This window comes from Muscardinus avellanarius (genome assembly GCF_963383645.1).
Source record: "Muscardinus avellanarius genome assembly, chromosome: 1".
NCBI classification, from domain to species: Eukaryota; Metazoa; Chordata; class Mammalia; order Rodentia; family Gliridae; genus Muscardinus; species Muscardinus avellanarius.
Window position 1 is genome coordinate 51,785,776 of NC_137786.1, and position 14,085 is coordinate 51,799,860.

Sequence of the window (14,085 nt, forward strand, 5' to 3'; positions counted from 1 at the left end):
TCATTAATCATTAGTTTGAATTTGAGTATACTATTTAATGTCATATTCTTCAGAGACTTACATATATGTATATAAGTACATACATGTATGTACTTACATGTATGGAACTCTAGATATTTATGTAAATGTGTATGATTAGCTTAATTTTTAAATTGGTTGTGTTCAATATCTTTTGCAGATTATCCAGTCATTTTTCCTATGGGTCAGAGATCAGCAAACTTCCTATAAATCATAAATTTTCAAACTTATTGGCTTACTGTCTCCTTTTCAGGAAAGAAAAAATAGAAAGAAAAGAAAGAACGCAGTGCTCCCTTGGGTGCTTTTACCAACCCTTTATTTTTATTTAGCCCCACCTCAATTGCACCTGAAGTTACTAAAGCCTCTCTTTAATCAGTCCAGCTCCCCTGCCCCCATACTAGGGAGTGGTATTCATGACTTTGGGACTATATGAACTGTTAAGGACCAGACAGTATTTTAGGCTGGGGGGGGGTTTTACAGTTTTTGTCTTGACTATTCAAGCTTGTTATAGTAGTATGAATGCAGTCACAGATGATATGTAAATGAATTGAGTGTGACTGTGTCTCAGTAATACTTTTTGCTTATAAAACTATGCAGTAGATTGGGTTTTATCCATGGGCATTGTTTGCTATTTGGTATTTAGTGCTCTCTTCTATTAGGCCTGGGTGATTTAAAAAATGTCAATTTTACTCTTAAGTAATCTATTCTTTTGGGTGGAGGAGATAAATGAACAACAGCCAAATCTTCAGTGTTCCATAAATAGTGAACTTGAATCCAAAGCATCTCAAAATCACCTAATAAATATTTGAAAACTCCGGCAGGACACAAGTATCTATTTTTTTTAGTTTTTCAGGTGATTTTCATAAATAATTATTGCAGGGAGCCATTGCTAATAGTTTGTGTATGTTATTCTGGAAGTATAGAAGTGGTCGTCTAACTCAGCATTTTCCAGAACTGGTTTTTTTTTTTTTTTTTTTTTTTTTTTAGGGGAAGAGAAGGATTTAAGGTGCGAGATATGTCTTAAAAGTTAAGGTTAGAATTGCCAGAAAAAGCATTTTCATTTGTTTTCTGGTGACCTGAAAGTATGAATAAAGCTAATAAAGTGTTGAATACTTTAGAAAACGGAGCAAGATTAAAGACAGAAAATACTGTTAGGATCCTCTGTTGAGGGTGAGGATGATGGTATTCTTTAAAACATTTCCAGTGTCTGTTAATTGGAGGATTATATGCCTGATTGCTGAAGTACTAATTTATAGATTATTAAACAAAGGAAGAAACTTGATCATTAAGGACTGTGTTATTTTCTTAGGGAAACATGACAAATAGTAAACCTTGGTGGCTTAAAACACCAGGCATTTATCTATAGTATTTATATTGATTATATCATTCAAAATCAAAGTGTTGTCAGGGCCTTGTTCTCTCTTAAGGCCCCAGGGGAGAATCCATTCCAGTATATCTTTTAGCTTCTGGTGTTACAGGCAATTTTTGGTGTTTCTTGGCTTGCAGATGCATTGCTCCTATCTCAGCCTCCATTGCCACATGGCATCCTCCCTGTGTCTCATTTTCTTACAGAGACATTGGTCAGAACCACTCTAATCTTCATTGACTTTGATTATATCTGGAGACACCCTTTTTCCAAATAAGGTCATATTCATAGGTACCAGAGGTTAGAACTTCAACATTCCCTTTTGGAAGACACAATGCAACCCATAACAAAAACTTTACATAAAAAACAGAGCTGGTGGGGTGATGTATGCTTGTAATCCCAGTTCTTGGGAGACGAGACAGGAGGATTGCAGGTTCCTGGCAAGCATTAGCTACTTAGGCCTTTCACAACTTAATGAGACACTGGTTCAAAAATAAAGAATAAAAAATAGGGCTGGGTTGTAGCCGGGTGGGAGAATGACCTTGAGTTTGATCCCCTCAGTACTGTCAAAAAAAAAAAAAAAAAAAAAGTAAAAATAGCCTGTGTGTTAAGCCGGTTGTGGTGGCACACGCTTGTAATCCCAGCATTCTGGAGGCTGAGACCTGGAGGATCGCGGTTCGCAGACAGCCTCAGCTACTTAGTGAGGCTCTCTGCAACACAGTGAGAACCAGTTTCAAAATAAAGAATAAAAAATAGGGCAGGGGGTGTAGCTCAGAGGTCAAATGCCCCTGGGTTCCATCCCCAGACCCGCAAAAAAAAAAAAAAAAAGCCTGTGTGAGTGGAAAGGCATTGAGAAGAACTTGATCTGGGTAGCTTTTGTAGTGAAGAGACTAGTAGAAGGGGAGAAGGCAATACAAAAGACTGTGGTTACTAATCTAGATCATATGTGGAAGGATTTGTGTGGAAAAGAGGCAAGAGTTTGTTTTCTGAGAGATGGCAAGGTATAAGCAGTGTTTGAAGCTATAAATATGGTAGGTGAAAATTATAAAAAAGTTGAAATAAAAGTTTTTAATTAATTTTCATTTTCTCTAAAAGTCCACTTACCAATTTTCTTCAGCACTTTTATTGTTTTATATTTGAATCACAATAAAAATTTAAAACCAAAATCATGTTACAAACTAAAAAGACAATAGTGTGAGATTCTGGCAGAACTCTTTAATTTCATAGGTTCTTTAGTTTTGGTTTTTTAAAGCAAGGAGTTTACTAAAGGGTTAGCATATGAGCCACTGTTACCAAAGGAGCAGATGTTCTGTGAAAGACATTAACAGTAATCTCTGCATGTAGTTTATTGATACCTTGAATACTTAAGCCTGGTCTGCTACCTTTTATTTCTTAGTCCTTATCCATATTCATTTTAATGTATTCTTGTAATTTTAAAGATTACAAGTAACAATGGATATATTGTTATGAAAATGCTTCTGTATATTTTTATTGCATTTATGTTTTTACCAAACTCATGTTGTGGCAATATATAATTATCTCAAAGAACTCCATCCATCTTACACAAACTCAGCTTCATCTTTTGCATTGGTGATAATTTCTTCTTGGGAAGTGGCTTTGATAACAAAGAATTGATGCTTTGAACTTAATTCTGACTATGTAAGGAAAAGTTATTGACAGCATGAAACAGGTTGAGATGAGAGAAAATTATCATGTCATTTTATGTTGTCTGTATAGGTTTTTCAATATGTGTGTGTTTTAAAATCTTTTTTCCTCTATCATAGTCAACCACTAAGCCAAGCATGAGAGGGAGGGTTGGGGAGGGAGTGGGGTAGGGACTGGGTGGGGGCTGGCTGAGTGATGTGTGCATTTATGTCTACACAAGTTTTTTGCTTCATTATGATGTATAAATATAGTGCACCAATAAAAAATTAAAAATATCTTTTTCCTCTGTTATGCTATAAGCTTCTTCATTACCCAAAGTTTATTTAACATGTTCTCTGATTTTTCAGAATATTTACATAGTGATTTGAAGGCAGGAAATCCACAGTTTTATGTTAAAGATTGCACATCCATAGAAACACCATCCTTATAATCCATTTGGAATTCTTCCTTTGTCCTGTGCCTTTGTTTGCAAACTCACCTCTGTTAGTTATAAAGTGCTCTCGCGAGCACCAGGCTTCGGTTCCCTTTTTTTTTTATTAAATATTTTTCAGTAATCTGTAACTATGTAATGTTTGAAATCTCTGTATTATAATTCATGTTTTTAAGAAGAGAGGTTATTGCTTACATTTAAACACCTCCCAGCCCAAATTTCAATTGAAAGGGATTTTAAACATGTTTCTGAAACATTATTAATAAAGTAATTGTTGGGCCGGGCGTGGTGGCGCACACTTGTAATCCCCACGCTTGGGAGGCGGAGACAGGAGGATCACGCAGGTTTGAAGCCAGCCGCGCTGGCTTAAGAGACCCTGTTTCCAAATAAAAATACAAAAAGGTCTGGGAGTGTAGCCCAGAGGTAGAAGGGCTTCCAGGAATCCCAGTACCACCAAAAAAAAAAAAAATAAATAAATAAAAGAAAGAAAGAAAGAGAGAGAGAGTAATTGTTGAAAGACAATTGGTGCTTTATTTTGGAATGGGCATTATAGAACTTCCACTAAAATATAAGACAAAGTCCTGGGTTTGATCCTCAGAAGAGAGAAAAAAAAGTAAGAGTTTAGGTTGTTCTAATGAGACTATTTAGTTCTTTCTTACCACTTGTTTTTAATTATACTGTCACAACTTAAAGGGAGTGTAGCATACCAGGTTAGAATTTTGTTTTGTCAACTTCATAGCTCTATGACGTGAGTGAGTGTCTCTGTGCCTAACCCCTTCCCTCTCCCTCCCTCTCCTCTCTCTCTCCTTCCCCTCACTCTCCCTCTCTGTCTGTAAGACAGGAGTAATAACTTACTACTAGTTTCCAAGCTTGATGTGAATATTACTCTAGCTTATGAATGTAAAGGACTTGTGATACTTCCTAGCATGTAAAAATCTAATGTGAACTATTTATTTTTGTCTAATTATGTTGCTTTCTCATTATGTAGTGTGCCAGTGGGAGAAAAACAGGCAGTACACTTTTAGACATGTTTATTTAGTTGTTAGATCTTTGGCTATTAAAAAAAACAAGATAAGCTGTTGTTTTATCTCATAATTTGACCATTTCTTCTAAATGCATGTTTATTTAAAATAAAGGGAGTAAGCTTACTTTTAAAACTAAGGTGATTTATACAATGACTATTAAAATAACTATTATAGCTGTCTTTTAAAAATTAATTGTATTTTAGCTGGATGTTGTGGTAGGTGCCTGGAATCCCAGTACTTGGGAGGCTGAGATACCAGGATTATGGGTTCTAGGCCAGTCTCAGCAACATAACAAGAACCTCTGTTCTCTGTAACTTAATGAGACCTATCTGAAAATAAAAAATACAGCAGGGGTGTAGCTTGGAGATAGAATGCCCTGGGTTCCATCCCCAGTAATCCCTCCACGTGGTATTTATTTCTTGCTTTATAGAATAACAACCTTTCAAAATGTTTCATTATAGGACATTCCAAACTTAAGGTACATACCTTACTCTTGCAATTTTAGTAGCAAAAAATCTGTTTCTTTTCCTTTGAAGTGGAAAATGGTATATTAATATCTCACTCTCAGCTGTACCTATATTTTTGTTGAATGATTCAGTACAAATAGTCACTATCCAAATATATAGTAAAATATTTGTAACATTTAAGCTGGTTTCTCTGTAAGTATTCTAATAGTAGGTCTTTAATAGGATATAAAGACTTGAATTAAAAATTGAGAATCTGATAATGTATTTGAGATAATATTTTTGTGTATACATTGCTATAGCTAAACCTAGGTATTTCATCTGAAATCTCATAAGCTGGATTTTATTATTTAGTTTGTGGATGTTAAATACTAGGTTTATACTAGTTATCAAAAATAAATTTCTTATATTTTTATGTAAGGATAGGATAATGGTACTTTTATTTGATGTCTGTATTTAGGGTGAGAGAGCACTCGGTTCTTGACATTTTCCTCTTTTCAGTTCTAGTATATGTATAACAGTATTTTTATACTATCTCATTATTTTTATTTTTAATATTTCAGATACTGTTCTCAATATAGTATGCTATATAGCATTTTAAATTTCTACTAAATGCCACTGTTATACTAATTTCTGACGGTACCTCCAAGTAACTTCTTTGTTCTTTGAACCAGAAAATTACAATGTTAGGAAAATTGGATAGAGAAACCAGTGTGCCTGCTTTAGAAACAAATGGTTTAGAGCAAAAATAGGCCTAATTCTTTGACTCAGAGTAAGTTATCTAGAAGAATACAATTGTATTCTAAAAATAGTGAAATTTAAATGAACAGTTCTTTAATTTGAATTGTGTTGCTATACATACATATCACTTTGAGTTTTGAACTTCAGATTTCTCTCATGTCCTATTAAACATTATTAAGCCCTGTTACTTTGGTCTTCTGTGTAGTTAAATTGATACAGTTATTTATTTTTTTGACGTACTGGAGATTGAACCTCAGGGGCATTCTACCTTTGAACTACGCCCCAGCCCTATTTATTTATTTTGGCTGGTCTAGGGATAGAACGCAGGGGCATTCGATCTTCGAGCTACACTCCCTGCCTTTTTTTTTTTTTTTAATTCTTTACTTTGAAACAGGGTCTCACTAAATTGCGAAGGGCCTCACTGAGTAGCTGAGGATGTCCGCAAACCACGATCCTCCAGTCTCAGCCTCCCAAGTACTGGGACCATGCCTGGCTCTCAGCTTTATTTATTTATTTATTTATTTATTTATTTATTTATTTATTTATTTATTTATTTATTGGTGGTACTGGGGTTCCTGGAAGCCCTCCTACCTCCGGGCTACACTCGTAGACCCATTTTATATTTTTATTTGGAAACAGGGTCTCTTAAGCCAGCCAGGCTGGCTTCAAACCAGCGCGATCCTCCTGTCTCTGCCTCCCAAGCACGGGGATTACAAGCGTGTGCCACCACGCCCGTCTACTCCCAGCCCTATTTTTTAATTCTTTATTTTGAAACAGGGTTTCACTAAGTTGTGGAGGGCCTCATTAAGTAGCTGAGATTAGTCACGAACCTGTTGTTTCAGGCTCTTAAGTAGTGGGATTACAAGTATGTGCCACCATACTTGGCTTGATACAGATATTTTAAAGTTATAACTCCATAATAATAGTAGCTGATATCATTTAGTATGTGCTGCATGTTTTTAAGCATATTACATGGAGAGTTCATTTATCCTCACGTAAACATATAATAGTACTATTCTTTCCCCCATTTTTACAGATGAGAAATTAAATAATAGATTTGTCCAAAGTCACATAGCTAGTAAGTATTGCAGTCATGATATTAAACATAGCTATTCTGGCTTCAGGATCTATGTTCTTAGCCTCTTTATTTACAGTGTAAGCCTACATCAAGAAAACTGAAGCAAAAAGCCTACACGTCTCACAGGGGTTTTAGAAACACCATCTGTTGCAGATGTATTCAGAAAAGAGATGGATCAAAGCTAACATGCAAAAGTTGTATTTCTAATGGCCAAATACTAATAAAATTGGTAATAGGTAATTAGATAATTGGAAGTATATTCAGTCATGCAGCGGGGTACTATGCTACCCTAAAGAGAAATAAAGATGCCCAGAGGATCCCAGGTTTGAAGCTAGCCCCTCAGCAACCTAGTGGTACCCTATTTCAAAAGTAAAAAGAGCTGTTGGGTGTTGTGGTGCACACTTGTAATCCCAGCATTTGGGAGGCAGAGACAGGAGGATAGATGTTCGAGAACAGCCTCAATTACTACTTAATGAGGCCCTTTGCAACTCAGTGAGACACTATTTCAAAATAAAGAATATAAAAGAGGGCTGGGGGTATAGCTTGGAGATAGAATGCCTCTAGGTTCCATCCCCAGTACTGCAAAAAAAAAAAAAAGAAAAAAAAAGTAAATGATCTTGGGGTATTAGCTCAGAAAACATGATACATTAATGACATATTCAAGTGAATTTATATTTTAAAAGTCATGATGATATAAATATACATACATATGACTTTTGAAGTATTTTATTTGTTCCTTCAGATGCTAACATTATTCATTTGTGGGTTCTCTGACCTCTTAATTCTGAGCCCCTTCTCCCAAAACAAAACAAACCTACAAGGATTTCTATAGGTTGGGGCCAGCCACAGCTATATATAATACCAAAAATTCTCTTCCAAACTTTAGCTTTTGTTTCCTGTTTTTAAATTTAATCAAACATTTGCCAGGCGTGGTGACGCACGCTTGTAATCCCTGTGCTTGGGAGGCTGAGACCTGGAGGATCACACTGGTTTGAAGCAAGCCTCAGCTACTTAGTGAGGCCCTCCACAACTCAGTGAGACACTGTTTCAAAATAAAGAATAAAAAACTGGGCAGGGGGTGTAGCTCAGAGGTCAAATGCCTCTGGGTTTCATCACGAGATCCGCAAAAAAAATAAAATAAAATAAAATAAAAAAATATATATAATATTATAAAATAAAATGCCTTTTGCTCCCTCTATTAGTGCAACATTTTCTAAGGGATTATTATTTGCTTAAAATGAAAAGATAAAAATTACAATAATAGCATGCAACTATGTTATTCCAAGCTATCAAATATAATTCATTAGTACAAAATTTATAGATATGCCTGAATATTAAATACTTTCTATGAATTATTTTACAAAAGTATATATAGTGCTAAATACTGTATTTGTGTGTATTCTTAAATTAGGTGTGATATTTAGTAGAGTACATTGTTTTTTACCTGTGTTTTATTTATTTATTTATTTTTTTATTTTTATTTTTTTGGTGGTACTGGGATTCCTGGAAGCCCTTCTACCTCTTGAGCTACACTCCCAGACCTGTTTTTTTATTTTTGGAAACGGGGTCTCCTAAGCCAGCGTGGCTGGCTTCGAACCTGCGCGATCCTCCTGTCTCTGCCTCCCAAACGCGGGGATTACTAGCGTGCACCACCACGCCCGGTTTACCTGTGTTTTAAATGAAGCAGTGGCTTACAGTATTGAATATCAACTGTGTTTTTGGTTTTTAGGTCGTGGAAAATGCCCTTAAAGTGAATCCAGTATTAGGCCCACAGATGTTTCAACCAATTTTACCCTGTGTTTTCAGTGGTATTATAGAAGGGGAGGTAAGAATTTTCTTAAGCTTTTAAGGATAGTATTAGACTCTAAGGTTCTAGATTTAATTATTCTCCTCATTCTTTGGGAAGTCATTTCTTGCTCCTTAATAGATGTAAAGAAAAACTTTATCAGTTGACTATTAGATTAAGTAAACTTCCATGGTAGTTATATACCTTTGCTTCTTTTTCACAAAGAGTAGTATAGATTTCTTTTGACATATCATCTCTGTCATATGCATGCTTTTTTACACACAGTGATTTGCAGTAGAGTAATGCTTAGTGACTTAGTTTTAGCCCCTGACTCTTGAGAAGGTGAGGAGAAGAATAGTGCTAGTACGCTTACACACTGAATGTGTGGAGCCACGGGCTATTTTCTGTACCTCTTAAGTCCGTGTTACTATGCATGTTAGGAGTGCTTAGGTAGTAGAAGGATGCCATTGGTGGAGACCTTTTCTGTCTCTCTATTATATGTGTACATAACATGTACTCCATATAAATATATGTGAATGGATAGTCAATGGATTATGTGTATTTAGGAATTCAGTGAGAACTCAGGAAGCTCATTCTAAAGACAAGCAACATGAAGGAAAGCATTATTTTATATTCCTGTTGATATTTACTGTATATCAGTGATTGTTTGTAACTTTAAATGTGCTATATCTTAATTTCACAGACGTATCCTGTAGTGATGTCCACATATCTTGGAGTTATGGGTCGAGTCCTGCTACAAAACACTAGTTTCTTTTCTTCACTTCTTAATGAGATGGCACATAAATTTAATCAGGAGGTAAGAGTCCATATAGGGGCATCTTTATCCAAGTCTAAACTGAAAATAGTTGAAATAATAAGTCTTTATAAAGGTTCTTTTGAAGCAATAAGTTTATGTACTGTTAATTTGTTATACTCATTATTTGGGGTAGAAGAAAGAAGAAAAGATTCTGTAAATCACAACAGAAAGTTTTACATTTTGTTCTTACTCAAAATAAGTGATTTTATTCAGTTTAGCCATAGAATATAATTTTGATTTATGGTTTTTCTTTTTTTTTTTTGTGGTACTGAGGATGGAACCAAGGGCATTCTAACTCTGAGCCACACCCCCAGTCCTATTTTTTATTCTTTATTTTGAAACAGGGTCTCACTAAGTTGAAAGGGCCTTACTAAGTTGCTGAGGCTGTCTGCAAACCAGGGTCCTCCTGTGTCAGCCTCTCAAATGCTGGGAATACAAGCTGGCGGCACCAAGCCTGGCTGTCCTCTACTGTTAAATTTGAAGCAGGAATCTTTTGCATATATTAATGTAAGTCTTCATTTAATTCCTTTAATGGACTTGTTTTAATGTTGTGGATTGAGAAAGTTTTTGTTCTGATTATTATGTAAGTGATCTTTTTGGTAAAGGTTTATTAAAAAATACCATAGCTAAAACCAACTACCAGGGTAAGTTTTGAATAAGTTCTTAAGCAAATTGGTTACTTGAAACTAGATATTTTATGTGATATTTAAATATGATTTTTATGTTTCAATCATTATTCTGTCAACATTTATAGGCTATAGGGGGTAAGCTGTGTTTAACTGGTATCTCTAGAATGGAGATCATTTTTAAAATTTATGACTGAGTCAGGTATGGTGGCATACACCTGTAATCTCAATATTTGGGAGGCTAAGACAGAATTGCAGGTTCAAGGATATTCTCAGCAACTTAGTGAGACCTTGTTTCAAAATAAAAAATAAAATAGGGCTGTGGCTGTGGTTCAGAGGTAGAACACCACTGAGTTCAATCCCAAGTACCAAAAAAACAAAAACAAAAAACCCAACAACACAAAATGCCTCCCAGATATATGACTGAAATAATGAGTATTAACAAGAAATTCAAGTAAATCCATGGCAGGGACATACAGATTTTACAATGTATGTAGTTTTTCTAGAATTAGATTAATCAAATTATAGATCCTAGCCTTTGTTTTAATGATTAGAGAGTTTTCATGAGTTTTGTAATTTTACCTGAGTAAGGGTAATGTTGTGTAGGTAAAAGTTTATTCAGTTGAGCGCAGCTGAATTTTTAAATGATTGTTTTTTTTAACAGTATATTAAAATAGTAAGTTTCATATGCCTTGCATGTATTATTTTAAATAACTCAAAACAACCTGATGAGATAGTAGTATTTATATTTTCGCCTCACACATGAGAAATAAAGGCAAATTTATTTCAGTTTGTACAACTAGTAAATGATGGAGTTGGTATAGAAACCATGGCAACCTAACTTCAGAGCTGGTATCCCAGTGGCCACATTCCACTGTCCCCCACCCACCCTGGAACAGGCACTTTTCCACAAGACATAGGAAACATTTGGTTAGACAAGATTATTATTAGTCTTTTAAGGGAGAAAGTATGTAAACAGGCAATTTCCTAATATTACAAGCACTGTGTTAGAGATATGTCCAGTATCCTATGGGAACAGAAAGAAAAGCTGTCTACTATATTAACGAGACATTTTTTAATAGGAAAAATAGTTTCATTTGATGATTCATGTCAACATTGAGTTTGGTTAAATCAATGCATTTCAGTGAAATATTAACTTAAATGTAACTTAATCATAGATATTATTACTCTTTTGACTACTATTAGCTTTAAAATATTGTGTCATAAGACACAAAAATAGTAATTCTTGGGTAATTAAAAGTACCATGTGATGGTGACTTCATTCACTTCTTGTTAACTGAAGGCAAACACATTGAAAAATTTTAAGTCATATTGTTATCATCACCAAAGCAACCTACTGTTCTTTGCCTGCAAATTCTTCTTATCTTTGAGTTTTCCTTTTTTTATCCCCTTAATCGTAGACATGCATGCCTTTTTAAAACTCTGTTTTTCATTGTTTGCCTTACAGGTTTGTTTGTGGTTCGTAGTTCTTTTACAAAGCTCTTTGTCCCAATCTTCCAAACCTTAGGCTTCTCTAATATGTTACATAACACTGGGAAGTATGCATTTATCTTCAAGGGAAAAACAATGAGATAGTGAGAGTGAACACCTTGGTAAATTGTGGACTCTGTGTACCTTATTTGCTTATCCTAGTCTCTTTTACTAAGAATCATCATATTGTAAATACTAATTACATCTATAAAATACTTTTACAGCAACACCTAGTCTAGCATTGGACCAAAAAGTTCCTTAGCCTATCTGAGTTACCACATAAAATTATCACACTAATTTTATATTATGTTGGTTTATTTTATCTTTATTTTCGATTTAGAGTATGAATGTCCTATGAAAAGATTCATTCGTTTTTCTTTGAATATGCGGATTAAGGTTACAACCTGTTTTTTACTCTGAAAGTAGTAACAAATCAGTCTGGCAGATATACCACCTCAAATAGTAAAAACCCAATTAGATAAAGTCAAAGTATAAATTTGACAGTCTTGAAAAACACACATAGTTTTTAGTGTACTAGGAAGGATGTATCAACTGGTGACTCATTAAATGAAGTTTCTAACATCACTCATTTACTCCAGTAGGTTTGGAATAAATGTCCTTGGCTCGTAGGATTAAAAAAGAGTCAGTTTCTGGTTTTGATCAAATTCTTTCCAGTTCAAGGCTTGCCTTAAATTTAGTGATTCTAGTTCTGTGGTTTGTTGTCCTTAACATTTAATCCTGACCTTTTGCTCTTAATAGTTCTTATCTATGAGTAAGTAGAATTTCAAATATTTTGAGTTACCTTCTTTTCTTTTTTTTTTTTCAGATGGACCAGCTTTTGGGAAATATGATTGAAATGTGGGTTGATCGAATGGATAACATTACCCAGCCTGAAAGAAGAAAACTTTCAGCTTTGGCTTTGCTTTCTCTTCTGCCGTCTGATAATAGGTGAGGAAATGCTTTCTTAAAATTGGTTTCCTTAAGGACGGGCATGGTGGTGCACGGTTATAATCCCAGTACTTGGGAGGCTGAGACAGGAGGATGGCACAGGTTTGAAGCCAGCCTCAGCTACTCAGTGAGGCTCTCAGCAACTTAGTGAGACCCTGTTTCCAAATAAAATAGAAAATAGGTCTGGGAGTGTAGCCTGAAGGTAGAAGGTAGAAAGCCTCTGGCTTCCATCCCCAGCACCACACACACACACACACACACACACACACACACACACACACACAATTGGTTTCTTTAAAGCATTAAAATATAAACGCAAGTTTTGGCCATAGATTTTGCTATGTGTTGCTGGATATTGCTTTTGAGTATGTAGGTGTGAATTTTATTAGTAGATAATGATATAGCAAGGATTGGTCTAGAAGTGAATGGGACATTTATTCTTGAATAGTGTGAGTTCTTATTTAATTTGGTTGTATTCATTTTTTTACTTTATTTAATTCTTGCCTGATTTTCTATTTTTTCAAAAATATTAACCAAGTTAAATTAGTCTTATTTTAGGTTTACATAGGTAAAGTAAGCACCCAATATTTCAAAACAATAACACTTCATAAAACATGTTATAAAGTATGGCAATTGTGAAGCTGAGACAGGAGAATTGCAGGTTCGAAACTGGTCTCACCAACTTAATGAGGCTTTCAGCAACTTAGCAAGTCCATTTCAAAATAAGAAATAAAATAGGTCTGGGGCTTTGACCCAGAGGTAGAAGGCCCTTGGGTTCTATCCTGAGTACCACATATGGGTTTTTTGTTTTTTTTTTTTTTAAATAATTTTGCTCCCTTCGTCTGGATTAACTCTAAAATTTGTAAATTGTATATGAAGTCATTATGCTCTGCTTGACAAACTTGATTAAAATTCTCAGTTATATAAAGCAAATAAAAATGTTTTGACATTGATATTTAAAAAAGATTATTCTCCTTGCTTTTATTCCTGGCTTGGTATTATACATTTAAGTTTTTGATATATTTTTTTCTGTTTTGATAACTTTGACAATCAGCAGTTAGTTCTTATCTACACTGTATAGACAGTACTTTCTCTTGAAAGTACTGTCAGCTACTACCATGTAGAACTCATTTGGTGATTTTTATTCTCATCACAGTTTTTGCACCAATGTATATAGATTTGGTATGAGACATTGCATTTTCTTTGGCCCAGTCGGTTTCGTTAAGCCCGGTCTTAATGTACACATCTGGATTCCTAATCTTCTTTCTTGCCAATTTCCAGATTTCTTTCTTTTCTTTTTACTTCTTAATTTATTTTTTAACTGATATGTTAATCACATAAAAGTATTTATATATCTATAAGAATTTTGCCTTATTAAACATTGTGCCTTATTTCATTAAATTGTTTTGTTGGAATCCAGTTCTGTATTTTGGAAAAATAACAGTGTATTTTATCCTTAATTGACAAACATTAACTGTTTTGTTGGTACTAGGGATAGAACCCTTCTACCTCTGGGTCTGTTAAGCCAACAAGACTGGCTTCAAACCTGCATGATCCTCCTGTCTCCGCCTCCCAAGCAAGGGGATTACAAGCATGTGCCATCAAGCCCAGCAACATTTACTGTTTTGAA

General features: G+C 34.8%; 1 protein-coding gene across 1 annotated transcript in view; it reads left to right on the plus strand.

Moving 5' to 3' along the window:
* Positions 1-14,085, plus strand: part of IPO11 (importin 11) — a gene marked incomplete at both ends in the record, with an annotated part of 185,985 nt that overhangs the window by 110,965 nt on the left and 60,935 nt on the right. Inside the window, 3 exons of the mRNA XM_080703434.1 lie at positions 8,517-8,612; positions 9,277-9,390; positions 12,334-12,455. Coding sequence (XP_080559560.1) covers positions 8,517-8,612; positions 9,277-9,390; positions 12,334-12,455 — 332 coding nt within the window. The remainder of the gene's footprint in view (positions 1-8,516; positions 8,613-9,276; positions 9,391-12,333; positions 12,456-14,085) is intronic.